This window comes from Ammospiza caudacuta, chromosome 3 (assembly GCF_027887145.1).
Source record: "Ammospiza caudacuta isolate bAmmCau1 chromosome 3, bAmmCau1.pri, whole genome shotgun sequence".
NCBI lineage: Eukaryota > Metazoa > Chordata > Aves > Passeriformes > Passerellidae > Ammospiza > Ammospiza caudacuta.
In genome coordinates this window covers 74,871,749-74,898,872 of record NC_080595.1, presented here as the reverse complement: position 1 = coordinate 74,898,872, position 27,124 = coordinate 74,871,749, and the positions used below count along the sequence as shown (strand labels likewise).

Sequence of the window (27,124 nt, the reverse complement as noted above, 5' to 3'; positions counted from 1 at the left end):
CCCCCTGAGGGTTGAGCCGAGGGCTGGGGAGTTCAAGGGCAGGGGGAGCGGCTGCTCAGGACCGCGGGGCGCGAAGGGCAGCGCTCGCACCCGGGAAGGGGCTCGGCCGCCCGTCCTGGGGGGCTGGAGCCGTCGCCTCTGCTCGCCCAGGGAGGCTCTTGCCAGGAGCTGACCGGACAGCTTGGGCGAACAGATCTCCCGAGGATGAGATTTCCATAATTCCCTGTGGAAAAGTCTTTTCACAGTCTGGTGAGCCTCATTTTTAAGAAATCACCTTGCTATCCAGGCTATCGGGAGTGCGCCCTTGCTTCTCCCATCGCGCCAGCCACCGACAGTGTCGCCTGTGTTTTGCCTCAACCTGCGCTTCATGTTCCTTGCTCGGTCCTTGGAAAGCTCATTTCTCCCCATTATCGCAGATGCAGGTCAGAGGGGCGAAGAATACAATGCATTACTCCACACCGGATGCTTAAATGCTTTTCAAATTACTCACAAACTATAACCCTTCAGCCTATTCACGAACCCAATCCTTTCTCGCCGATGTAAGAATCATTCTCTCTCCACTTGTTGCCCTATACAGAACTTAGTACCTGCACGTAAGCCCGGAAACCAAAAGCTTTGTGAAAGAAACGTAGCTGAGGAACACAAGCATACAGCTGTAAGTGACAAAGTCTCGACCTTTTAATTTTCACACTGACTGGTTCGGCACTGCTGGGCAAGTCATTTCAGTGCTTCTTACTTCTTTAACCAAAAAGAATAGATCATGAAATTACTGAGCACGTGATTCTGACTGTTAGGCTCAAGCAAGCTTTCTCAAAGTATTTTTGCCGTTTAAAGATTGAAAGTGTGATAATCTTTTAGTAAAGAACAATAAATTTTAAAAATTATTATTCTGTTTTACCTGCATACTCCCACATCTTTCTCTTCAAGATTACAGTCTGTAAAAGTATGGTAGAATGTGGGCTTAAAAATAGAAAATATGCAACAATGACATCAGGCTTTATAATAAGAAAATCAGCTTTTTAAGTATCAAAAAAATACTGTGAATAGCAGCAAATTTTTAGTTTTATGAGATACTCCAAAATACAGTGCGTTTCAGGATGGGAACTGTAATGTCTCATCTGACATTCCCTATTTAGAGCTTGTAATCTATATTAACAACAGTGCTTCATCTCCTGTCCCAGAATCTCCAGTGTCTTTCAAAATTAGAGTAGTTCTACTCCATGAGATTGGTTTTGGTAGGTTTTATATCCTTTGTTTCTAAATTTATTTGTTCAAGGGTATGAAGGGATGTAGTAATTTCATACACTTGCAGGCTAAATGAGTATTTTAATTAAAAGCCTACAAGGGGTTTTGTGAATGATATTTGGAAATCACATCCTTTTAGCCTTCAAAAGAAGGAAACTGCAAGAGACTGCCCCTTACCAAACACCAGAAGATATGTTCAGTAACAGTATCACATCATATATATAATGATAAATAATAAACTTTAACATTTCTGTCCTGTAGTACCGATAGGCCGTGAAACTCAATTACGGTTTTCAAATTCTGTTGGTCTAGAAACAAATGTTGATCTTCAAGTTTTTGTACTCGTCACAAAAATATCCCCATTTTGGGAAAACCAACAGATGAGTGGCCCAAAAAAGGGCCCAGGCTGCAGCAGTTACAGTGAATGTCATAACTCAGGATTGCAGTCATTGGCAGGGCTGTTTGGGAAGCTTGCATAACATCTGCTTGCAACATGCCTGATTCAAACCAGCACTCTTCCTCTCGTGAACAGTGAAGACTTTTTAGAAGTAAAATAAACTTAGTCAATATGCAAGCAAACTGATTTTCCTGGGTGCCTGACCAGATCTGCTTGAAAGAACAGAAATTCCCCAACTCAAAAGCTATTTATTCAAATTTGCTAGATATTTATACCATAGTTATGTCCTTTTTTTTGTTGTTGGGTTTTTTTTCTGTATGTGTTCTGATCTCGTTCCTGAGAGCCATACCCAGAGAGCACTCTTTACAACGCCAAAGGGACTACTGGAGAGATTGATGTAGTTAAAAATCCCTAATCTCTGCTTTGAACATTTGTAGTGCTTCATTCTCATTATGTTAGCATGGTAGGAAACATGGAAAGACATGCTTCATTTTGGATGTTTACTCCCTGTGTTGCTTTTCACAGATGGTTTTATTTACCGGTTTCTTAGTTGTCTTGTTCCTCTTAGAAGGTGTGGCTGGTTATTTTGACTGAAATAGCTTATGGCTTTATAGCTTCCATGTCAGCCTCATCACCATTTTTAGTACTGACAATATAAATAAATCAATCATAAGTTACAAGGTTTGCTTGGGTAGCTTTGATTGGATTTTTTTTTTAATGCAGAGAACATGGTAACATAGGATTAATATTTTATATCACACATACTTAGAGATTTAAATGTGGTTTTACAATGAAAGATGAATTACTGTAGAAAGGGATTTAGAATAATTTCACTAATCCAATAATTTACTTGTTCCCATTTTTTCTATCTGTTGTTGGTTCAAGTGTCATATGAAGACAGAACAGCATTAGAAATCTATTCAGACTCCCTTCAGCACTCTATGTGCAGGAAATGCTTGAGGGGAGAAAAAGTAAGAACTCTGAGTAGTGAGAGACAATGAAAAAATTAGGGGGAGAAGGACTGAAGGTGGCTTCAGTCCACTATGTATTACATTAAAAAAAAACTGTAGAGCCCATTCAGTTTCTATATTTGGTCTTACAGACTGATGTCTAAATGCTTCTACAAATAAATGCCATTGGGAAGGACCATATTTCAAATGGAACCAGTTTATAATGAATGCTGAAGCTTACAGCAGTATTCAATGCCCTTTTACTTCCAGTTGTTCAGAAAAGAGATTAAGGGATCTGAAAAATGTATTAAGAAGAAGCCACACCATCTGCCAAGGCAGGTACGCCACTGGGAAATTGGAAAAATATGAAAAATTACTTGAGCAAAAGAGTCCCTTTCCATTAAAAAAGAGTTGGGGAATGAAGTCATATCAGGACATCATGATGTAAAAAGACGTTAAAAAATTACACAGGATGGAAAACCTTGTTTGCTATGTGAATGACATTTCATGACACAAGAAATATTTGGAGATGAAAGATTTTGTTGTCACATGTCCCTATTTTACCAGGAAATCAGGAATTACAACAAAAGAAAAAGTCCTTCCTCCCTTATTCAGAACTTCTGCAGTTTCTTTTTAGTAAGGACCAGAGGGCCCTATTCAGTAAATTACCATTTGCTTCAATCATAGGCAATTTACCAGAGATTACTTTGCAATATCTCTGAATAGCAGTAACATTCCAAAGAATGGAAATCAAATCATCTTTTCAGGCCTCTATTTATAAGCTCATATGTGTGCCTCTCAATCATGCTGTCAACTCCTCCTGGTTTCAGTTGAATCTTGAAATAAAAAAAGATTCACAAGAGATCTTGCTTTTGTAAATGCACCCTAAGTTTTTTCCTGAGGGGCATATTAGGAAATTAAGATTGTGCGGTTACTCCTTTGAGAATTGTCCATTATGAAGAAAGGTCCATGGGATTTAAGTTTGGAAACTTCAAACAAGCAGTGTCCAGGAATCAGGATTGGTACTACCTTGATCTGGAACAGAGGACGTGATACAATCACTCCACATTGCAAGCATTTTGCTATGTTGTTATAGAAGGCTCATTATTTGAAGACTACCACTGTCATTTTAAAATGGATAATAGTTATGATTTCAAATTAAACACCTAATGTCCAGTGCCATTATCAGCACACCTATCTGAATATTGTTTTCCACACTAGATAACATGAGTGCAACTTGAAGAGGGATCAGAGAGTAGGTTTCTTAGATAAAGGAGTGGTAAAACTTCCCTCCTAATATTTCAAAATTATCTTGCCATCATATCTGGCCATTAGCTTCCATAATATTTTTCCTGTTGAGCTAAGGTCACGGTAGATAGTTTTTCTAATAATAATAATTGTGTGAAACTCATAAGCTGATGATATTGCAGCCAGGCATCTGCAGGGTCTGTTTTTCACTATCATTCAGGCTGTAAATTACTTCCATCTTGGACAAAAGTGGCAAATCATCTCACTTTGGTGCTTATAATCATTAATCATATGAAAGTAGCACTGCCAGCCTGTTACTATGCTGGGTGACGTATAGCTTTGTAGTAAAAACCAGACTCAGTCCTAAAATGCTCACAATAAAAATAGGCATTTATGAACACGTGTGTAGATAAGCTTCAGCACCATACAAATGCATAATGGCTTGATTAGGATCACATGGCAAGTCATCAAAAACATTATTGGTTCATAAATCTCTCTAGTCCTCACACACAATCTTAGGTTTCGAAGTGTGGTTTTTTTGTCACTGGTCCAAGAACAAGCTCATAAAGTACACCACCATGTCATCATTGTAGTTTCACTTAAAAGTGTCTTTGAGAATTCACCATACATTATTTCCAAATGTGTGTTATCTGGAACAAACAGTTGCTCAGGCTGCCTTGAATTTTTCATGGGCTTATGCAATTCACACAAACTTTAAAATTGAAGCTATATTCAGTTTTCTTGTGTATTTACAGTCCAAGAGTCCAGCAATGTGTGGATACTTCTTTCAATGCATGGGGATAATACCCTTGGCACGAAAGCTGATTCACCCATGAAACAATGACTTGCTTTTCCAGTGCATAGCTGACTTCCTAGAAACATCAGTTCCTTAAGCTACTTCCCTCTGTGTGGCAGCCTAGAAGGTTTAACATTCCTTCAAGGACCACTCATCCTATGCAGAGGAATGTGCTGTTTTAGTCAGTGGAATTGCCATTTACAGGATAAGCAGACCCTGTTCTCCTATTTATTTTGCAGTCCCGGTTCCCTTACAATGTGCTCCTACTCTGTGTGCCCACACTTAGAAAAGGCTTCAGGCAACAGCTCCTCTCTCAAGTTAAGGTCAATCAATACGGCTGATGTTTAATTATAGGTAGCTGACAGTGTCCTCTGGCATAGGCTAACCTTGTTAAATATAAGGTTTAAAAATATCCCTTCAAAATTAATTTTCTGCTTGTTTTTAGATGCCCTGTGTGTGCTGGTTCTTCTGTGACCTTGACAGGTCTGGCAGTGACAGCTAAAACCCTGCTTTACTTTGTCAACACTGAGATTCACTCCTACATTATAAAACAAGTCTGGGGGTTGTCACTATCTTCCACGCCACTGCATCTGATCTCGTCTGACAAAGGGGCATGAGATGTTGTATTCATCTCATGAATACCCTGTTAGAGGTTTTTCAGCAGACACAGTCTGGGCTGTTTGCTTCTATTCACCACACGGTAAGAAAAGGACCATTTGCTTCTGTTCGTCTAGTGTACTGCCAGAGAATAAGCTGTATTAAATGCACAGAGTCTAAAAGGATTTTAGTGATGTCTTGATTGTAACACTCTAACTTGAAAATTTCCAGCTTTAAAGAAAATATATTTTACATTATACAAGAGTTGCAGATCTTTCTTAAGATTTCTTCCTATGCTTTGTCAACAGTTTGGCTCCTAAGGGAGGACAGCACTACTTAGAAGAGCTTTTAAGAAACCAAATTCACTAGGACACTGATTCCTATTGTAGTAGGTCAGCACGTCTCCAGCTGTACTCTGATTTCCAGTAATAGACCTAATCTTCTAAATCAATAAGTGATTGCAGCCAAGACACCTGCACCGTTACACCAGGTAAGTCCAACCTCACCTCCATCTATGCTTACCTTTGGGTCAGTCAAATTGTTGCTGAAAGGGCACCCAGGAAAGGGTTAAGCATATTAATGAACTTGTGTGTTTAATGAAATGGACATAGTGTACTTAAAATACTGAAAGAAAATTTAAAACAGCCCAGCACTGCAAAACAACTTTATGATGTTTTAGCTCAGGGTTTTGTAAACTCCTTCTCTACAGTCATGATATCTGTGGTTTAAGTTCTAAATATATAAAACCTGTTTAATAGAATCAGTAACACTTGTAACAAAGAAGTACCTTCTATTCTAAAATGTCAAAGTATTTTAAACACTAAACAAAACCAGGGAGAATAGAATCTCTGCAGTCAGTGTTTTGAAATATAAAACTCCGTGTATTTTAACTGAAACAAAAGGCAAATTTCTTAGTATCTTCCCTGAAGATTCATAAGTAGGAGCTCTAATTAGATCTCATCCAGTTAAAACTTAACAATTAATCCAAACTGTCTTCAAAAGGATCAGTGCATTGTGACGTGCATTATAAAGAGAAAGAAATTATAGCTGTCAAGTGTCAGATTTTACTTCTGTTACTCACCCATCACTGAACTTTGAGACTAAGCATCTTATTTTAATATTTCTGAGCAATGTGATTTTAATTGTTGTGATTAAGGGATTGCAGAAGCGTGTCCCACGTGAAGACGACACTCAATGAAGTATTACCTCTGCTTTGATCGCACTTGTAAATTCGCAGTGGATTTCCCATTAATTAGTGTGAATTAGATAGTTGTGGCTGTTCAGTTTAGGTTAATTTTAAATGTTTTACAGTACATCACTAATTATTGGGGGAGACACCCAACCCTTATTAAACAGCCCGCAGGTGCAAGGGATGCGTTCACCTTGCTCCGTGTGTGTTTCTAGGGGCTGGCAGCTTCTCCGCGGCGTTGGCCTTGGATACTTGCATAGCTCCTGGCACCGCCACGGGACCTCCTCGTCCCGCAGACAGCGGCTTCTCCAAGGCCAAACACAGCGCAGGGAACTCAGCTCAATCCTTCTTCCCTCCCCGAGGATCCTATCCCATTTCCCCGTCCGATTCACCCTCGGGAGCTCTGCTTCCCAGACATCGCGCCGCTCTTTTGTCCTCGGTGCGAGGCCTCGGCTGAGCTCCTTTTCACATGTGTCAACACTGGCCCGTAATTAGCGCTCGCCGCACAATGAGCCATTGGCGCTCTGCAAAGGGCTCGGCGTGCGGCTGCTCCCGCCGGGGCCGGGGGGCCGGCCAGGTGCCCAAACACAGGCACCATTCCCCTCTCTTGGAGATGCCGCGGCTTGACAGACGGACACGCAGACCGTGTCCTTTGTTCCGCAGTCGGGACAGAGCTGCCTTCGCAGTCTCAGGCTGGGCAGAGATATTTATCTCTGCTGTGCTGTGCCAGGTCCTGCAGGGGCAGCGGCGCGGGGGTTCCGGCTCGTAAAGCTGGGCCGCAAACACGCCAGCCCTCGCCTCTCCCCGGAGAACAGGGCAGCGTAGCTCAGGGCAATCCCCGGGGAAGCCGCGTTTCCCCCGGCACAGCGGGTGCGCATCCTTACGGACACCCCTTCGCTCCCCCCGCGGCACCAGGGCGGAGCTCTGCCCGCCCCGCCCGGCGCCGCCGCGCCTGCGCCGCTCAAGGCGGGACACCGAGGAGTTCCGCGGCGGGCGGTCGGTCCCGGGCTGGGCGCTGCGGGACGGGCGGGTGAGTTCTCTGCGGGGACAGGCTGGGCAGGGGCAGCGCGTTCCGCAGAGCCGGCGCTCCCTCGGCTCCTGCCGGCGCTCGGACTTTGCCCGCAGTCGTCCCTGGGCGGGCGGGCTGAGCCTCCCCGCTGCCTCCGCCCTGCGGCTTCGCCCTGCTCCGAACCGGCCGCGTCCCGCAGCAGGAGCGACCCTCGGGGGACCCGGCCTGGCCGCTCCCGGGGCGTTTCGCCTCCGCGTCCGCACCGTGCTATTGCCTCATCGCCTAAAAATACCTCCCGGCTGGTTTGGCGGCGGCGGGAAGCGCGGAGCGTGTGCCCGGCCTGGCTCTCGGGGTGCGGGTGAGTTCAGGTGTCGCAGCCGCGGGGTTGTCCCAAAATAGGTTCTTTGACCTGCTGTGCATGAGGCTAATCCGCACACAGAGCCGAGGTACTTGATTTATTTGTGGTTCTGAGCATAAAGAAGGGCTGGGTGGTAAATCCACAAAGCCAGCGCGACTATCAAAACTTCTCACGCTTTATACGTGTTAGCGAACATAGACTTCAATGTTCACTGGCTACAAGTTTGCATAGTTCTCTTATTAGTGAGTATTCTGTCTTTATTGGTTAAATTATTCTCTTCCTTCTTATGCTAAGTAGCCTGCGTACTCAGTCTTTCTCTTCTTTTAGGTAGGTGATTTTCTTGAGTTGCTGATCTGTAAGTTGCTTGTCATGATTTTGCCCTGCCAGAATTACCTTTTACCCACTTGGAAGTGATTTCAGCACAGTTACTGAGCTGGCTTTATTAGTTTCTTATCGTGGAAGTTCTGCCCAATGTCCTTGTGGCCTGTAAATTGTGCATTCTTTGTGTCCACCGTCAGTGGTATATCCTTGTTCCCAAGCTTTGTTTAGCCTCCTCCCCTTTAGATCTGAGACAGTTGAAGCATGTCAAGTCCTAAACCTTAACAAGGCAATTCTACAGACAAATCATTTATCTTTCTAACACCTGGACATCAAGGTTGGGGACAGGTTTCTTTCTGAGTGCACAGCTCCTTCCTCCATTCCAGCTGGAGAGGAAGCATGAATGCTGTGGTTTGTACCTGAGCACATCAGTCACGTTCAGGCCATTAGCTTTGATCCTCATCTCACTATTAATTTGTACTTGCTATTTCTCTGCAGCTTCCCAGCGCTCTGTGGCATGGTACAGTGCAATTTTCAGCTGTAATTTCTGTGCTGTGCAAGGACAGACTGTGCTGTGCAGTGAGCAGCTCTCAACTGGAGAGTTTGTTCTGCCAAAGTTAATAAGGGGTTAGCAGGCTTTCAGGGGAGGGGGCTGCATGTGCTTCTGTGGGTATTTCTGCCCTTCACAGCGAGGACATCCTCACAGATAGATAGTTTCTGTTTTGTTTCTCTTGTGTTAAAATACCTGGAAGTGTGAGCTCAAAAGTATTGACCATAAAATTATTTGCCCGGAAAAGTATGCCCAATTACTGTTTGGAAGTCCTGGCTGTGAAAGGCCATTGCTGGGTCAGTGGCCCATCGTGGTGGGGTTGGAAATCCCTGGGGCTGTGTGGGAATGGCCAGGAGTATCCTAACCCCAATTAATAGATGTAGCTGTGGTGGGCTGCTGGCATTTGCAGCTTCTTCCTATGTTTTAAATTTAGTTTCTGGAGGTGGTAGTTCAGTTCTGAGGTACTTTTTGCCACTGACGCAAAAATTATGTACCAAAATTCTTACCATTTCCAGCAGCAGCTAGGGATGTCTGTCAGAAGTTTGTGGGAGGAGGTGGTTTGTGCTGCCTTGGTTGACATGCTGAGCTAAAGTGCTTGCAGTGTGTTCTCATGGCTGTGTTCTAACAGCTTTTGGCCATAATAAACATCAATATGCTGTATAAGATGATTCTTCACCTAGAGAGATTAGCACAAACATTTCTTCTAAGTGTAATTGCTGTTGTACTTTAGAAGGAACAGCAGCTTTTACAGATGACCAGTTTTGAATACTATTCATGCACATTTGAGGCCAGCCTAATGTAGCCAAAGAGCTAATTTGAAGAGCTGCTTCATTGTGTCTGTTTCTTTTTAACAGCTCTGGTGACAAGTCACAGAGGATCAACAAAAGCAGATGGCAGGAGGTGGCTCTTGTTGCTTTGGAGAGTAGCCTACTGGAGTGAAAGATTAGAAGATAAGCACATTAACATAAACCACAAAGAATTACTTTTTGGCTAAACACAAAAAAAACCCCTACATGCCAGAATGTTAAAACTGAATTTGAGAGAAGTTTGAAAAAATTATACTTTTTAAGCATTCTGGTTTCACTCTACTCACTTGATACTGAGAGTTCTTTTTTTTTCCCAAGTGCACTAGGGAGTTCCAAGAACAATAAATAGATGTGCATATAACATCATCATGTACCAGCACAGGCTTGCCTGATAGATGTAGGGCTCTGGCAGAACATTTGTGGGGGGGGGGGAAAGACTATACCTCATCTTGTGTGACATGTCAGAGGTGTGCAAAATATGTTTTGACTTAATGTGTAACAGCACCAGTTAAATTAAATGTTGACTGGTTTTGGGTTTTTTTGGAGGCTTACATATTTTTCTGCAGAATGTGTCTTACATGGATTTTAACTTTCAAGTTGAGAGAATACCAGTATTCAAGTACCAAGGAGAATTAGTACTGCATGTGGTGGGTTTTTTTGTAGTTTTTGTTTTTGTTTTTTTTTTAATTTGTGCTGCAGTGGATGTTGTTTTCCCCTAAACTCCACATCTTGTTAAAATAGATCTCAAAATCACGTAAAATTCATATTAGTGGTGTTGTGCATACTGCTTTGTTCAGGAGTGTGATGGCTATCACTGCTTAGTTTGATGCCACACACAATGTCATAACTTAATCCTCAACCTGCCAGGAGCACACCATCATCTTTGTAAGCAGTGGTTGTCAGAGTTAACTCTCTGAGCACAGTTGCAACTGAAAATTTCTGGTTTCCTGTGGGTTTTTCCAATTTTAGAGTGATTTTATTTTTTAAGGGTGTTTTTGGCTTTTAGTGACTTACTGTGACTTTCTTCGGAGCATTCAAAAGTGACTGTAATGAGATCAGTGTGGGATTCTTCATTTCTTTTGACTCAGCAGACTAATCCTGTATCATATTTAGTACTTACAAATCCAAGATTTTCATGCCAGCTTGACAGTAGGCCAGAAATGATAATTCACAGTTTCTGAATTGCTGCAACAATGTCTTGAGGTAAGGTAGGATGGGTAACCTGACAAATCTTGCCCCTTTAAGTAATGCACAGTTAAGGTGAAGGTCACTCAAATGCCTGCAGTGGCAGTGCAGTTTTTCTGCAACCATCTCACAATGCTCTGTAAAATCAGGGAAGTTTTAAACCATGCCACTCAGAAAGGATTGTGATTTTTTTCCCCTCCCTTTACAGAAGTATGGGCATGTATTTTCACATCATACTGGTATTATTGTGAAATGTATTTTGTACATTTATGAAAAAGTAACCTTGCTCCTGAACGTCTGGAACAGATGTGTGGTTCATGTGTCATTAAATTAGAAACTGCAGGAAAACAAAGAACCATCTGGAGACTTGGTGGGGGGCAAGGTTGAGGTTTCTGGTTAAATGTATTACCAACACAGGAAAAAATATAAAGAGTGCTTCAGCTACAAAAGGAGACAAAGTGTGATAGGCATTTTGTTTTGTTTTGGTTTTAAACGATTTTCTTTTTGTAATTAGGGGAAGCACCAGAATGAAAGACATGGACAATATCAAAACTGTAAAGAAAGAATGGTAGGTGCCAGTTCTCCTTATTTTTTGTCTTCATTTCCCATTTCTGTTTGTGTGTCCTGTCATTACTTTTCAAACTTTATGTTAAATTCTAAAATACAGTATTTTTACTGTATTCATCTGTTCCACATACACAGAAAGTTTCAGAAAAATCCTGTTGTTTTGCTGAAAGATTTTTCATATACCTGAAATGTTTCCTAGATGCAAGAAGCTGTGTAAATATTTTAATTTAAAATATTTAAAGGCAAGGCAGCCTTTCAAATTGCTAACTCACTGTGCAGCTCTGCATCTGATGTGGAGGTGTTTGCTCTTCCAGTTTTGTTTCTGAGGTAAAGCATAGTGAATACCTACATTAATGCTTCAATTTCTTTTGTTCTATTAGAAAACTAAAATGTGGACAGCATACTTTTGAAATTTCTTCTTTAAAGTTATTGAGGTTTTCTTTTGTGTAAGATGTTAATCTCCAGGGATTCTTAGTGGTGCATAGGTGCATTGCAAACAATTCAATTTTATGCAAATGTATCTAATTAGCATTCCAGTAAGTATTGCTGCCCTTGAATTCAATGCAGAGTTTTATGTAAAATTGGATAATTTTTCAAGAGCTGGGATTTTTATTTTCTGAATTGCTGAAAATAGACTTTTCTGAATCTCCCTTAGGAGTAAATCCTGCAATGTTTATGAAAAGCTGCATTATCTTCTTACTATGCAAAGAACCTATACTGAGATAATAATTCAGTTGCATATTTCTGCATTTTGATTGGTGAAAATCTTACAAACAGCTGTCACATATACAGTGTTCTATAAAAAGATGTGGTTGATGCATCTTTTTTAATATCCTGGCAGTCTCCAGATTGTTGAAGGCTTCCATTGTATTTCTTCAGCATGCTCCAGTGGTGTTGAGTTACTTGAGTTTCCCTAATGCACATTCCAAAACAGTAATGGTGGTTCTGGGATGGTGCTAGGAATGGGAAGTTTAAGTTGGGGTTGATGAGTAAATCCTAGGGCAATTTTCTTGGGTTTTTTTTTTAACTTATGGCAAAGGAGCCATATCACAGAATTGCTTTAAGGAAAGCATTTCATTGGTGAGCAGCTAGGTGTATGATGGTTAGAAGTCTGAATAATTTAACTTGCAGTCCTGGCTCTGATACCAAGTTTAGAAGCTTTGCATAGATTAGTTCATCTTTTTTGATGATGTTCTTTAGCTTGTGCTTTTGAAGTGCAAATTGTAGCAGTTAGAGATTGGTAAGAAGTTTATAGAGAAGGCACAATGCCAAGTTGACCTGATGTTTTATACTCAGTAAACTGAGTAAGGTGGGGGCAGCAGAGTGTGCCTTCTATACTTCTTGGTACTGAGACTCTGAGGTACCTGCTTGTCTTCTAATGTGTCCTCTGAGGAGTCATTTATGCTTCTGTCTTTGTTCTGCAGGGTGTGTAAATCAGGAACTGATGATCAGATTTTGAACGGTACAGAACAAAACTGTGACTACTTTGTAGATAACCTTTTTGAAGAAGCTCAGAAGGTTGGTGCCATGTGTGTGCCCCCAACTACAGTCAAGAACCAGGTAGGCAGTGAAGAAAAAATAGTCATGTTTGTTATAACAGCACTCCAGCACTATTCTGGAGAACAGATACCGGAAGTCCAGCAGTCTTTTCCAGTCCATCAGTAAAAAAAATACACACAGAATTCAGAAAGCTGTAGGAACAGCCTCCCATCTCCCAGTCAGCCAGGCCTTTGCTGCTGGGCTTTTGGCTCTCACTGCTTTATAGCTGGTTTAGAGTCATTCTAGAACTGATGCTGGCATTGGCTAATGCACTTCTGCTTTATTAGGAAGGAGTGAGGTGAGCAGGAGTTCAAGGAATGACAAGTACTGTTACATAAGAAGTTATTTAAGGAGCTGCAGCCTTTTTATGCAGAGGCATAGCCCAAATATTTTTCATTTGGTCTTATTCATATAATTATGGTTGTAGTGGGATGTTCAGTGTGGGTTTGTATCTCAGTGATTCTGTCCTTTTCGTGTTTTTCTGTTACTCATCAGTGACTGGTAAGGGGAGGGAGAAAAGGCTATGTAGGACAAAGATGACAAGAAGAAATTTGGAGTGGGCATTGCTAGAAATTATGTTCATAGATCCTTAATTGACCCTGGAAGAAATGAAATGTCAAGAGCAATATCTTAAATTGCAGTCCTGAAATAGTGTTCCATGGCTTTAGTTGTGTCAATTCTTAAATGGGAAATTGGTGTGGAATAATTAGTCCATGTTAAATTTGCATTCTGGCTCACTGTAGAAGAACCTTCCCAAAATTAGAACTCTTTCCATATGCATTGGTGCCATGAGACACAAGAGGTTTTGATGGAATCTAGTCTTGCTGAGTGCTGTCTGCTTCTATTGACAGATCACCCAGTAGAAAGACAAGGAATTCTATTCAGCAGTTTGCACATGCTGTTTATTTATGTAGCAATCACCTAACAAGTCAGACTGGGAAAAAACAAAACCAACAAACTTGTCAGGTGCTATCAAGCCTCATTCAAACTCATTTTCAGCTGAGGTGAATTCTGCATTTGTGCCCTCATCTGTGGCCAAGTCTCTGCCAAGGCAGCGTTATTGCAGGGATCAAACCACGATAACCAAATACTTCCTTAAATGGCATGGTGAATTAATATGAAAATACAATCTCAAATATTCATGTTATAGTTGGAGAGATTTCAGTAAGCATTGCAATGGCTGCAGGTTGGAGTAGTGGATGATTTCTGGCAAAGTTAAGGAATTACTGAGAATTTATTTTTTCATTCCCCTAACCACCAAGGTTTTGAATATGCCCAGGAATTCTAGGGTAATATACTTATATGACTGTCTGAAAGTAAAGTTTCTGACACTTGCTTCATTTCCTGAGGGAAAGGCTTCTGCATGCATAATCTCAATGCCTTTACTTTGAGAAAATCCTCCTGAATGATTGGAAGAAGGCTTTACCCTCATAAGTCCCCAGCTGGACTATTCTGGCACTTGGTGTTCCAACACCAGGCATGTATGCTCTCAAATTAGCTCTTGAAGAATTGCAGCTGGCTGGGATAGTCCAGCTATTTTATTTTTTTCCTCTGCTGAATTGAAGGAGTGTTCTTGATCTAGGAAGCCAAAATGATTGGGGGAAGGTTTGTTTATAACCCTGATAGACACAAGATACTTAGAAATGTCACTTAGCCCTTGCAGTTGCTGTGCCTGTTGGCATGGGGCCAAGGCAGATTACAGTGAGCCTGCTCTCAGTATTTTTAGTCCATGAAGTGGATGGTTTATAATCACAGGGTATGTGTGTATACCAAGCTTCTTTTTCATCAGTGTTATAATGAGAATTGTTCTTACTCTGTAGGTTGATGTAATCATTAAACTTTGGAAAAACGGGTTTACAGTAAATGATGGCGAACTTCGGAGCTACGCTGATGTTGCAAACCAGCAGTTCTTGGAGTCCATTAAAAAGGGGTAAGTGAATTTTGTGTTCTTAACCAGCCTGAGTTAATGTGCTTTGGGCAGCACTTAGCTTATGCTCTAAATTTTTTACGTGGCTTTGCTGCACTGCAGTGTCCCTGTAGGAGCACAGGCCCTGCCAGTCTTGTTCCTGCAGTGCTAATGGCTGTTGGAACATCAACAGGTTTAACACAGCTCTCAGTGGCAGTAGTTGTACAGTTGCTGATGAATAGATAAAAGCCAGTGTTGGCAGGGGGCACAGCAGGTGCACAATGAAATAAAGAATAAATCAGTGCCCAATAAGAGCTACAGATCAAATGGTATTTTGACTAATGAACTCAGTGCAAAAGGGGTTGAGCATTTCTGGTTTTATGGTCTTTTTGTTGATGAAAAGCCTTAAATGGGCACAGATGTTCTGTGTATCATCAAGCAACTCTGATCAGTCTTAAATTTCTGACATTTTTCCAAGTACAAACTTGCTGTTGTGTATATATAACAATCTTATATAAATTCCTGTGTTAATAGCCATCTTACATTTTTCCTTATTAAAAGTTTACATGCTGTCCTGATTTCTGCTAGTTTGCAGTTGTTGCTTTAAAAAAGGAGTTTGACCATAGTAACCAGTGTTATTTTGAGCCTTTAATTTGTAGTCTGTTTCCTCACCCTGTACAAATGGAGAGAAGAATATAATTTTATGGATAATGTAATTTAATACCTCCTTATCAAGCATGTGAAATCACTAAGTCATTATATTTTTCTTTTCCATATTTTGCTAAGCCACCCAAAATACTAATTTTACACTATTTCTCCTGTATGTCTGTCACATGTGTTAGTTGTAATAGCAATTAACTGCACTGTTCAAAGCCCTTTGTGTGCATTCATCAAAAGTTTGCCACTTTTATTCCACTGTTTGCCTGTGAAGATGCTAATTATGAGATGGTTTCTGCATAATCATTGATGGTGGAGAAGTGTTCAGTACAGCCTCTGTGCCAGCTGAGCCCCACCACCCAAAATTGTACTGTCTACCTCAGAGCTCAGAGACAAAGGCATTGTTGTATTCTGCTTCCTGCAGTTAAAGCATTACCAAGGTGATGTTACTGCACTAAAGAGTGGAGCTGTTAGTGATGATATCATTTTTAGAAGCTGAGATCTGTGTTTGTCATTAAATACATTGTGTGTAAACTCAGTTCTTCCTCTTTAAAAGCCTTTTTCCTTTTTTGTCCTATGGAGATAAAATAATGGAACCCTTTGCAGCAGTGTATGGCAACACTGAACTTCCTACACATTATTTGTTTAGAGTGGTAACTGCTGAGTAAATTTGAACATCATTCAACAACTTGCATCATAGGGGTTTTTATAATTATATACTTTCTAGTTAATTTGCTATTCAGGAACTTGAACTTATTTGTATGCTGTGCATTTAACCTAACTCTTAGTAAATACTTGTGAAGATGTTTTTGAAAGCATCATCCTTGAAGGGTCAAATGCTTAACAGGTATTAATCATTGGTCTATTTTGTGTACTGAAAACAGCATAGTACTTTTTTTTTGACCTTTTGTTTTTTTTCTTAAGGGAACTGCCTTTTGAGCTGCAAAAAGTGTTTGATAAGGAGGAGGTAGAAGTGAAAGTGGAAGATAAAAAGGATAAGGTGTATTTGTCATCGAAAAAGCCAATGTTTCATCCCTTTTCTGGACATGGTTACAGATTAGGAAGGTGAGTAGGCTGGTGTGATCTATGACTGAGTAGCTGAAGGGAACTATACCTGTGGTGAAGGATCAAAATTCGGGTGGCAAGCAATCTCTGGAGTCTTCTAGTCTAAATTCCTGCTCAAAGCAGGGTCATCTGTGGAGACAGATGAGGTTACTTAGGCTTTTATCCAATTGGGTCTTGAAATCCCATAAGAGCAGAGGCTGTGCAGTGGCTGTGCAGCCTTGAGTGCTGTACTGTCCTTATGGGAAAGAATGTTTTCCTTATATCCTGTCTGAATGCCTCTCATTAAAATTTCTGTCCACCATAATGAGCATCACCTCCTCCTGCAGACCATGGCAGGCTGCTTTTATGTGCCCCACAACGACCACCATGTCTTCCACAGGCTGAGCAAGCTGCTCAGCATCTGCTGACAGTGTGAGTGCTCCATCCTGCAGGCATCTTGGTGTCTCTTCATGAAGCTTGGGGGATAATTGGCTCCCACAATCCACTGGATGTGTTGCTGTGTTGATACAGCCAGGAAGCTCTTGGCTTTCTTTGTTCAAGGTCTCAATATTAGCAGAATTGTTTCCAGCTAAAATGCTGTCACTCTTCTATTCCATGATTTTAGAGAAAATAATCTCTTTTTAAGCTGTATTAGCAATAATTTGAGAAGAGGGGAGAGTATGACAATCCCATAGAGAGAACCAAAGAAGTAAGAGGTTATTTTGCATTCTCTTAAAATTGTTCAGTAATTAATCATGCATGTATTGCAGTAAGGCATTTTAGCATTCTACAGTGATCCGTGTCTTTTTTGTAGTTGGAGCGTGTCAGCCACTCATGCCAGTGCTGAAACTGGACTTGATTTGCAACCAAACAACTATTGTCTTTTGGAAGGCTGTTGTAGGGCAACGCGCCAGGAGTTCGTTTATTTGATCCCTGTGACTTTTGTTTACTCCAGCCACATTACCTGTTTGACATATCCCTGTCATGCAAGACTTGTGTGCCTACAGAAGCAGGCTTTGGCCTAGGGACCAGGACATGTTCAGTGACCAGGTGGCACTGCTGAGTGACCTGCAGGCTGGAGTTCCTACGCTGTGGTGCAGCCTTAGGTGAACAGCTTCTTTGAATTAAGTGGGAAGGGTTTGGCTGCTAAGGCCCAGAGCTTGTGCTGAGGGAAAGCCTGACCTGGGCAGGAACAGCTGAGGCAGGGGAAGATGATAATGTGCAGAGCAAAAGACTGATAAAGGTAAAGGGTGAGTGGTTCCAGGCTGACTCAGAGAAGCAAGTATCTGTTTTATGAGTTTCACCTGTTTCTGTAGTACAGACCATTGAGTAGATACAATGGGAAAACCTTCCCTTGAGAGATAGGTGAGATGCTGGAAGATTTGCTTTTGGTGGCATGGAAATCCTGAGCAAACAGGGGTCAGAACTTAACCTTGTTATATCTACAAGTAGAGCTGTTCATAACAAAACCAAAAAGATCTTCAGTGTGCTGGGTTTCTGCTGCTAAGCAGTGCTAAATGCTAGGTTGTTCAGTCACTTCTTGTGCTCTGCCATGCCTACAGCAAGTAATGATCTTGCTTCCCAGTAGGCAAGTTAGGTTTCAGAAACATGCTAATCTGTGAATTTCGGTTCACTGGTCTTGTACACGGAGACATTCTGCAACTTGCTCAGCATTTTTTATTTTTTTCCTACTCTTCTTTGTCTATTCTGTGCTGTGCTATCAAAGCCTTTTCCTTAAAAACAAATAGATATTAGTGCTGATGTTAGAACCATGAGCCATAAGTATTCCTACTCCATAAAGTAGTGCTCACTTTCTGCTGTTGATAAATGTCCATTGCATGAATATGCCACACTTGCAGCAGAAAAGCTTTGTGGGGCAGCAGCAGAGCTGACTGAGACCTGGAACAAGTTTTGAGCTATAGAACTCCTTTTCTACAGTTGCATTCGTGTGATTAGTCAGAAATGAGAGAGACAAATGACTGAAGAGTTTACTTTAGCGTATAGCCCACCTAAACCTCTGCTTAGCAAATAGACTTATAAAATTAATCTTGTATATTTTGTCAAGTCTTTCCAGGTGGAGGGATTTTGTAATGGATGAACCATTTTGAATTGGTCTATTGACTAGTTCTCAAAAGTTTAGTTGGAGAATCTGGAAATAACATATATGTTGATATAGCTCAGACAAGCTTGATCCTCTGCCTTTTTGTTCTACAGGAGAAATAAGTAAGACATATCACAATTTTCCAATGTGCTTTATGAACCTGTGTAACTAATGGGTATGCTCTGTTTTATCTATCACTGTCCAGCTGAATTTCATAGTTTGGGATTTATGACTAGATTTTCAACCCCACTTTTCTATTGAGCTGATCTATGCATCTCTGAGACAGCCTCAGAAACATGTTAATTAAACTATTGACTGAAATCCCTTGTAGCAAAGCAAGCTTGCTCTGTAACCTCATTAGGCTGAGGCATTGTGTGTCAAGCTGCCTAACCATCAGTCAGGGTAAGGCATGACACCTAACTGCTGGGCTATTTCTTGTCAGAAAATTGACAGGATGCTCTTAGGTCTCTTTGATCTCTAGTTTACATCTTCTGTTGATAATCTTAGAAAAGAATAAGCCTTAAAAGGAATTACAATGCTTCGATCTCAGGCTAATAAGAATTAGGTTCTTGGGTTTTGGCTTTAGTCAAAGCTCCCACCACTAGATGGCTTTATCTGTCAGTTCTGCAAGAGAAAAGTTTTTACAAATAGAAGTGCTTTAGATCTTGGTGAATACAGATGCTCTTTCTCTTAAAGCTTCATTTAGTGTGCTGGCTTCAGTCTCACACACACTTGCTATTGAAAGAATCACCTTCAGTGCCTGCTGCATATGGAGATGTGACTGTGAAGGAGGTTGCTTTGGGAATGACACCAAAATCTGTGTCCTTCAAGGCAGTTGTGTGAGCTACAGCTGAGACTGATGTAGCCCAGCCCAGCCTGAGCCAGACACTACAGCTGGACACATCTGCAGCCTCTGCTGTCCTGGAGGCAGCTCACTCACAGGAGTTCTGCAGTGTCTGAACCAGCAACTGAACAGCAAGAGCTGGGCATGGCTGGACTGAAGTATGACTTGAAATTATTTTTTTTTCTCTGCTTGCAAAACTGTTTAACATTATCTTGCTGGTACTCAAGCTTTTATTCCTGATCTGGAGGGCAATTAAGTTTTATTTCGTATTGAGGTCAAGCATGAACAGAAGCTGTTTGTGAGGCAGGTGGGTGCTAGTACATCACCTGTACTAGTAATGCCAAAATATTTTACAGATGTGCCTCTTGTAATTTGTTGGTGCCAAGTCCTTGTGCCCCAGCTGATTTATGTGTAATGCAAAACAGTTCTATAACTTTTACCTGTCTCCAGTCACAGTGAACATCTCTTATTGCTCACTTGGAAATGAGATTTCTTGATTCTCATTCTTTTTGCTGTTTCTGTGGAAGATGCAAAAAAAGCACCTCTGCTGGCCAATAACCTAGAAGTTAGGGCAGCACTTAAATGGGCAATAAAAGTTTTTGAAATAGCTCTGACTGAACTTGCACTTAAGACTCCAGCTTTATTAGCCTGAACATATTAAGTCTTTAGCTAATAATAAATTAGCTTTGACCTTTCTGCCTTATGAATAAACTAATACAGATACAAGAATGTAAGAACGAGGTTTGTCTGCAAAGCAGGTGTGCAACATAGTTACAACTGTTACTCTGTGGACTTCAGTTACCCACTTTTCTCTCAAGAAGCTGTAACTCAACCAATTTTCTGTGCCAAGAGAGCTTTTCTGCAAACTGCCATGTAGTGCTCATGTAGTCTGTGACCACAGCTGAGCTCAGAGGAGAAACTCCTTTAAATCACTGCTATTGTTCTGCAAGCAAACATCTGGTTATACTCACGGGAGCTGAGAATGTGCCCATTGGATCAGACCCAGTGAGGATTTAAGCTGTACATGCTAAACAAGCTTAGTCATGAAAGAAGCACTAAGCTCTAGGCATTTCTTCAGCATAACATTTTTTGCCAACAGTTTTTTTGTTTGTATTTTAAGACTATGCACTTGGACTGAGGTTGATGTATTCTGTTAAGTCATTTTATGAATCTTTGCCCCTGTGGTTTGGTCAGCTGTGGAAAATGCCTTAGGAAAAAAAAAATCCAACTGCTGTGTGCATCAGTCTGGGTTTTTCACATTAAGTCAATTTTTCTGATAGATGAGTAATTCTTCTAAGCTGAGATAGATGATGCTGGAGTCTAAATCAAGGCTAACAACATTCAGTTAAATTGAATTAGTGTAATCACATTACCCTGAAAATTAACTTTGAGTATGCAAATTCAATACTCAACCCCCTTTAAATTTCACCTGTGTGATTTGAGTGCAAAAATGCATGAGGAATCTTCAGACAGTTTTGTCTCTTGTATATTCATATTTAATCCTCTGACATTTAAAGCTCCTTTCCATCTTATAAAAATGTTAAACACAAGCAAACTGAAATTCTTTAGCATGTTTTAGTTTGTAAGTGAAAATAATGGCATACATATAGGAAATAAATAAGGAAGAAAGAAAAAAGCTGATATTTATGTTAGTGTTCCTGTATTTGTTAAAATAAAAAGTCATCAGCACATTCTGCTATGGGGCAGAAAGCTCCAGAAGCAGAGGTCTGGGGGGGAAGTTTGAGCTTGCATGTGAATACAGAAGCCATAACCTCATGTGACTTTTCTTTTCAGTGCTACTCCAAAGATAATCTCTAAAGTGAGAGACAATCATCCAGGACCTGATGACAAAAGACGCCTGCCTTTAGTACCCTTGAATGATTTGGAGCCTATCACCAATGTCCAGATCTGGTTAGCTGATGGGGAAAGGATAATTCAGAAATTCAATGTTTCTCACAGGTAGGATTTATTTAACCACTCTCATATATATTTGCATCTGAACTATATATGTTAATGCCGGTACATTTAAGTCTTTAATTTTTATTACTAGTCTGCCTCCTGAGTTTACTTAGCATTGGACTGCTCTTCAGTTGTATTTGAGAAACCTTTGAAAATTTGAGAAACCTTTTAGCTGACAAGCAAGCATAAGAGAAATGTGAACTGTGAAAAGTCAGGTCATAACTGAGTGTAAAGGAAAATCTGAGGAAACTGTAGAAGTTCTTTGTAGATTAGTGGAAGCTGTACATATTGCTCATTACTAGAATAAATGGCTTTTAACGTGATAGATCTCTCACAAAACAAATATATCTGGAACAAATGGCATAGTAAAAAGCCTGCTGGTCATTGGGCATAGGCAGCACCACATGTGAGAGCTGGAGAAAGGGACTTAGAGTTAAGCCAGAGAAACCTCTGGGGAGGGCTGGAGTTGGTGCACTGGGCAGGGAGGTTCATCCCCTGCATGTCAACATGGACAGAATGGAATGCACACAGTATGTTTAATTCTTAATTAATAAAATTTCTGGTTCCCAAAGAGGCTTAGAAATGAGGATAATGTCAGAAGGTGTCAGCACGGCACATGTATGCAGGAGCTTTGAGAAAGTGGAATTAACACCTTACCATTAAATTGCAGAGCTACTGTCTTTAGAGACCTTTCTCAGTTCTGAATCTGAGAAATCACTGGAGTACTGTACAGTCATGTCATGTGGAAAGGAGATGTTGCCTGTGCTTCTCTGTGAAGCAGTTTAAATGTATTACAGATTTAATACAACCCAGGCTGCTGTCAAGATAAACTCTGTATGTCCGTGGCTGGTCAGAAGGAAAGCTCAGCTCTTGAAGGTTAATGACTGTAGTGTTTTCTTTGACTTGTACTAATTTATTACTGTTAGCAGCCTGATCTATGAACTGAAACACTGTTGTGATGTACTGCTGAAGGGTAAATTGCTATTTTAATTATCAATACTTCATTGAAGGGCTTCATATCTCAATTATTCCAGGTCCCACACACTTAAGTATATTTAGAAGCTTTTTGTCTTCACGGTAAATAACCATTTGAACAGCTGCTAAGTGTTTTTGAGAGGAAAAAAACATCTGAGATAAGCAGAAAAACAGCTTTACTGGTGTAATGCTCTTTTTGAAGTACTGTGCAATAAATATTCTATCATAACATAGCCCCTTCCACAAGACCAGCACGTTTGTCGTTTGTACTGCTGTACACAGTACTTGTGTATAGCCTGATAAGAACCAGGGGAAAATCCTTTTAGAGCAATACCCTTAAGAATGATGATTGCATACACAGCACTCCTTTCAGTGCACAAGACAGCTATTTGTTAATTAAGGTATAGATTATTAGCATGTAACACATATGTAGCATATTACCCAGTGTCTGGGTAAATTGATGACTTAAAGCTCTTGGCAGTTAGATTGTGTAGGTGCTGGCTTAGATGTGAGTTGATTATTGGTGAAAGATGGGAGCAGAAGCACAGGAAGCATTGTAGTGTTGCAGTGTGGGGAATTGAGACATGAGAGTGCAGCAGCTAGGAGAGCAGAACTGTAGGAACAGCACACAGAGCTGTGTCCTGGATTGAGCTGTGTCCCCTCTTCAGCACTAACTATGTTTGGAGCATCAAGTATGGAGCCTGAAAGGAACTTGTTCACCCAGAAGCAGAGAGCTGGTGGCTAATTGCCTGAGTTGCTCTTAGAACCCAATGAAATTTGATATAATGCATGTAGACATCTGTAAATGTCCAACCAAAAATTTAGTCCTGCTTGAGGTTTTTCAGGCTCTTGACTTACAAGACCAAGCAGTGTCTCTGTGTTGAGGTCTGTTGCACAGGAATCAGTTTTTGTTTTGCTGGCTGTGTCTGTCCTGGGGAGTGTGGCTAAGGCTTGGAAAATCTCAGGCATCTGTACTGCTAAAATGTTAGGATGTCATTGCCCCAAGCCAGCCAGCACTTCCTCAGTCAATACCTAACCATCCATGGCTCAGCTGTTAGCTCAGGTTGTGGACCATTCCCAGGAGACAGTAAACCTCATGGGAGACCCTGTGCATGGGGGAGAGGAAGGATGAACTAGGAATTTGCCAGCAGCCAGTCTGCTAGTCTGGCCTCAGGACCAGAGAATGGACATTGATACATCATTGTGAATAAAGTTAACATAGTATCTTCTCATCTTCATTTTCTAATTAAATGAGTCGATCCTGATTCTTCCGCAGCAAAACTTGTGTCTTGCTCAGCTGTTGCAAGGCTCTTCACAGATTGAGTCTGTAGTGATTTCACCATGCCCCTGCTTTGGGAGGATGGGACCATGCTTAGACCTAGTCAGTGTATCAGCTGTCCGAATAGTTGTTGCAAAGCCTTTTTCTTAATTTTTCTTGTGGTTCTGCCGCATGAACCACGCACTGGAGGCATCTTTATTTTAGCTCTTGGCTACCGAACCCTCAGGTCAGAGCTCCACCAGCTGGTTAGGAAATGGTAGGTGTGTGTAACTGCCATCTGAGCCACAAAAGTGCATTTGAGTGCTCAGAATAAGATACTCATGCTCGGCCCCTTGGGACTACCCAGGGCATGCAGACCTTGGTCCTTGCCTCCCAAGTGGATCAGGCATTTCAAGATACCACCTCATCTGTACTGCTGCAGTTCTGTGCTGTCAGGCATTGCATGCAGTGGTGTTGCATTCCTGTCCCATGGTGGCTGTGTGTTATGCACGTGTGTAGGGACTGCAGTACCAAAACTCTAACACTGAGATTTTCTCTCTTCTCAGAATCAGCCATGTCAGAGACTTCATAACAAAATATCAAGGATCTGAGGGAAGTGTTCCCTTCACACTGACCACCTCCCTGCCTTTTCGTGAGCTGCAGGACGAGACACTCACGCTTGAGGAAGCAAAGTTGCAAAATGCCGTTGTTGTTCAGAGACTTCGGAAAACAACTGAACCTTTCAGACTCTTGGTGATAAAAGCACCTGACAATGACTACAAAAGTGCTGCTACACCTAATGGACAACTCAAGAATGAGCAAAAAAATGCTATCAATAGTACACGTTCAAATTAGCTTTGTAACTGACCAAAAATTATCTGCAGGGTGAACTAGGCAAAACCAAAAATGTGACCAGCAATATGTGGATGCCCTCACATCCTCATGCACTGTGCTCCTAGAGAGCAGAATGGGTGCTGTGCTGTCATCTGCTATAATAGAGGTATTTTCAGCTACCTTGGGTACTCAGAGCCTGGCTGTGTAATGTAGCAGAGCTAACTGTACAGCAGATCATCCTTAGAATTTCCTTAGGTTAAAAGCTTCATAGTATTTAATAAGTGGGTCTAGGTGGAGCAGTTCTCTGAGACTTAACTACTGAGAGCTACCTACTGATACTTAACTACCTTTTAAGGAAAAATAGTATTTATTTTTGCACTTTGGACTAAAGTGAAGCATTTCACTTACATTGTAGTGTAAACTGCTGCAGTTTGCATTCTTCTCACAGTAACTCTTTGACAACCAGTACTGCAAGCAAGCTCACATTTGAACTCTACCTTGAAAATCTTCAGGATGTAACTTTTGTCACAAGATCTGCAGTGTAATAATGTTCCGTCAAGTTTCCGCATGGTGGTAGGTGCATGTGTGAGAAGATACAAACGAGATAGTTTGGTGCATACTGCATATGAAGTGCCTCAAAGTAAGCTCTGAAGGAATTGTTCTTATCAATAGTTGAAGTGGTTTCTGCTTCTTTTGCGCCGCTACGGGTGTCTTGCAGATCAGGTGATGTTAAACTACCTAGCTCATCAGCATAGGGACCCACTTGTAGCTTTGTCACACAGAAACTTCAGCTGTTTTGGCTATCACCAAGTAGGAGTAGTAGTTGAGAGGGACACAGTTGTTTTTGTACTGTTTGTCTGCCTCTGTCCTGAACTGCCCAGCTGATGGAGACACTAATTGCATGTGGCCAGGTTTCAAAGCTGTTGAAAATCCTTACTTGAAAACTGACATTTTTCTCTCCACTTTGCCCCATTTCCATCCAAATCTTTTATTTTGCTGTTCATGTACTTGAGGAATAAAGTTTGTAGCGAACTATTCCATGTTTTGCTAAAAGAGAAAACAGTGGAAAGACTTAATATTTTGTACCGTGTTTACTAAGCCTGTGGGTTTGTGAATGGAACTAAAATCTCCAGGTAAGACATATCCCAGGATCTTCAGCAAGTCCTGGCTCTTCTGTGCTACCTCTGCCAAAGGATGGTTGTTGGGGCTGTACTTCTTCTGTGTGGTTAAGTGAAAGTTGGGTTTGGGTTTTCCTGGTTTTGTTCTAAATAGAAAATTGCTTAATTGGAGCAACTTTTATTCTAAAAAGTAGTGAGACTTCAGAGTAGAGATGTACTCTCCTTCCTTCCCAGGGATATATATATAAAACTGGTTTGCTTTAGCATCTCTCATGGTGTGTTTGAAATGAAAGTCAACTGGGCAAATATCTATTTAGTGTCCTCAGAAAAGAACTCTCTGGAAACTATGCCTTTAAACACTTTCCAGTGCTATAAACTTCCTGTGCTACTGTGCCATTCAGGTTTATGTAGCAAGTGGTACAATTAAATTTTCTTTGTTCTTGCACTGACTCCTATATGAAGAACAAAAATATAGGTGCTGACAAATACATTAGTAAAATTGAAAAGACAAACCGTGTCCAGACACAGCTCCAATCCTCAGTACCCAGAGCTTCCTGAACAGGGAATTTTAATCAGTGCTTTCAAATTTATCTTAGTATATAAAACATAGTATTAGAAAAGCACATGTGGTTGATTGTGAGTTCGGCTGTTCTATCTAAAAGGCTCATGAAATGTCAAAAGTAACAGTGTACTACTATTCATGCATTTGCAGCACAAAAATTGGAAGAAATAAATAGTGTAAGTTTGAAATTGAAGGGGGGAGTGTAAAATTCTGAAGTGGGTAAATTTTGCTTGCTATCCATTGGAAGGAGAAGTAAATTTTGTATTTCAACGTTGATTCCTGTCTGCTACCAGCATTTTAAGAGATTGGACAGTTAGGCGCTTGACTAAAACCAGCTGTCTGACTGCAGCTTTGGTGTACTTGAGAGTGCATTTGCAGTTTGAAAGTGTTATGATCTTAATTACAAAATGAGAGAAAATCTTTGGGAAGTCTGAAGTGATGCTGGTTGCATTAATCCCATGCTAGATTAGAAATTGTCTTTATTTAAAGGCAACAAACTGTAATTAAATATTTTATTTCCTAATTTGGAGAAAATCTTTGGAATTAATAGAAGACTTTCCTAACTCTAATTGGTTTTGGTTTAGCTACCTCTATGTCTGTAGATAGCAATTGTGCATTGGTCAAACAACAGCATAAATGGCGTGATCAGTGCTAGAATTTGTGAAACACACAAATACCATCAATTATTCATTGTTTCTTCACAAGCCTTTGCTATTTTGACTAAAGCCTTGCCTGAAGATATTTTACATTAAAACTGAAACAGCCAAGAGAAGAACAGCAAAAGGAAATGTTTTCTTTAGTTTTCCCTTTATGAAGAAACATGCAAATGCAGGAAGAAAGTGTTTAATGTGTTATGAAGACAGTGTGTAAAGACAAAACAACCTAAATGTTGAATTTGAATATTAGATGCATACCTTGTATTTAGCTTGGTACTGGCCAGTCTGTCTCTGTTTTGAACCTCATCTGGCATCAGCCTCTAGAGACCGCCTTCAGAAAGTTTTCAATAAGGTGTATTAGGGCCACAATCTCAGTTTTTTGTTAAAGGTCTGGTTTTTAGAAAATCCTTTAATATCCTGTTCAGAATTTTGTGAATATGCTGTAATTATTCTTAC

The 27,124-nt window shown here is 40.9% G+C and overlaps 1 protein-coding gene across 3 annotated transcripts; it reads left to right on the top strand.

Moving 5' to 3' along the window:
* Window positions 1–213: 213 nt before the first annotated feature.
* UBXN2A (UBX domain protein 2A) lies at window positions 214–26,666 on the top strand. 3 transcript variants are annotated; one of them, XM_058801885.1, is made up of 10 exons: window positions 214–249; window positions 578–655; window positions 5,082–5,336; window positions 5,542–5,723; window positions 11,163–11,216; window positions 12,640–12,775; window positions 14,575–14,684; window positions 16,242–16,382; window positions 21,101–21,265; window positions 24,065–26,666. In XM_058801885.1, exons 5-10 carry the CDS (start codon window positions 11,176–11,178, stop codon window positions 24,351–24,353), a joined length of 882 nt encoding a protein of 293 aa, XP_058657868.1. In that variant the 5' UTR covers window positions 214–249; window positions 578–655; window positions 5,082–5,336; window positions 5,542–5,723; window positions 11,163–11,175; the 3' UTR covers window positions 24,354–26,666. The 3 variants fall into 3 exon arrangements, with proteins under 3 accessions (XP_058657868.1, XP_058657867.1, XP_058657869.1); XM_058801884.1 differs by lacking the exons at window positions 214–249; window positions 578–655; window positions 5,082–5,336; window positions 5,542–5,723 and adding an exon at window positions 7,385–7,452; XM_058801886.1 differs by lacking the exons at window positions 214–249; window positions 578–655; window positions 5,082–5,336; window positions 5,542–5,723 and adding an exon at window positions 7,477–7,789.
* The last annotated feature ends 458 nt before the right edge of the window (window positions 26,667–27,124 follow it).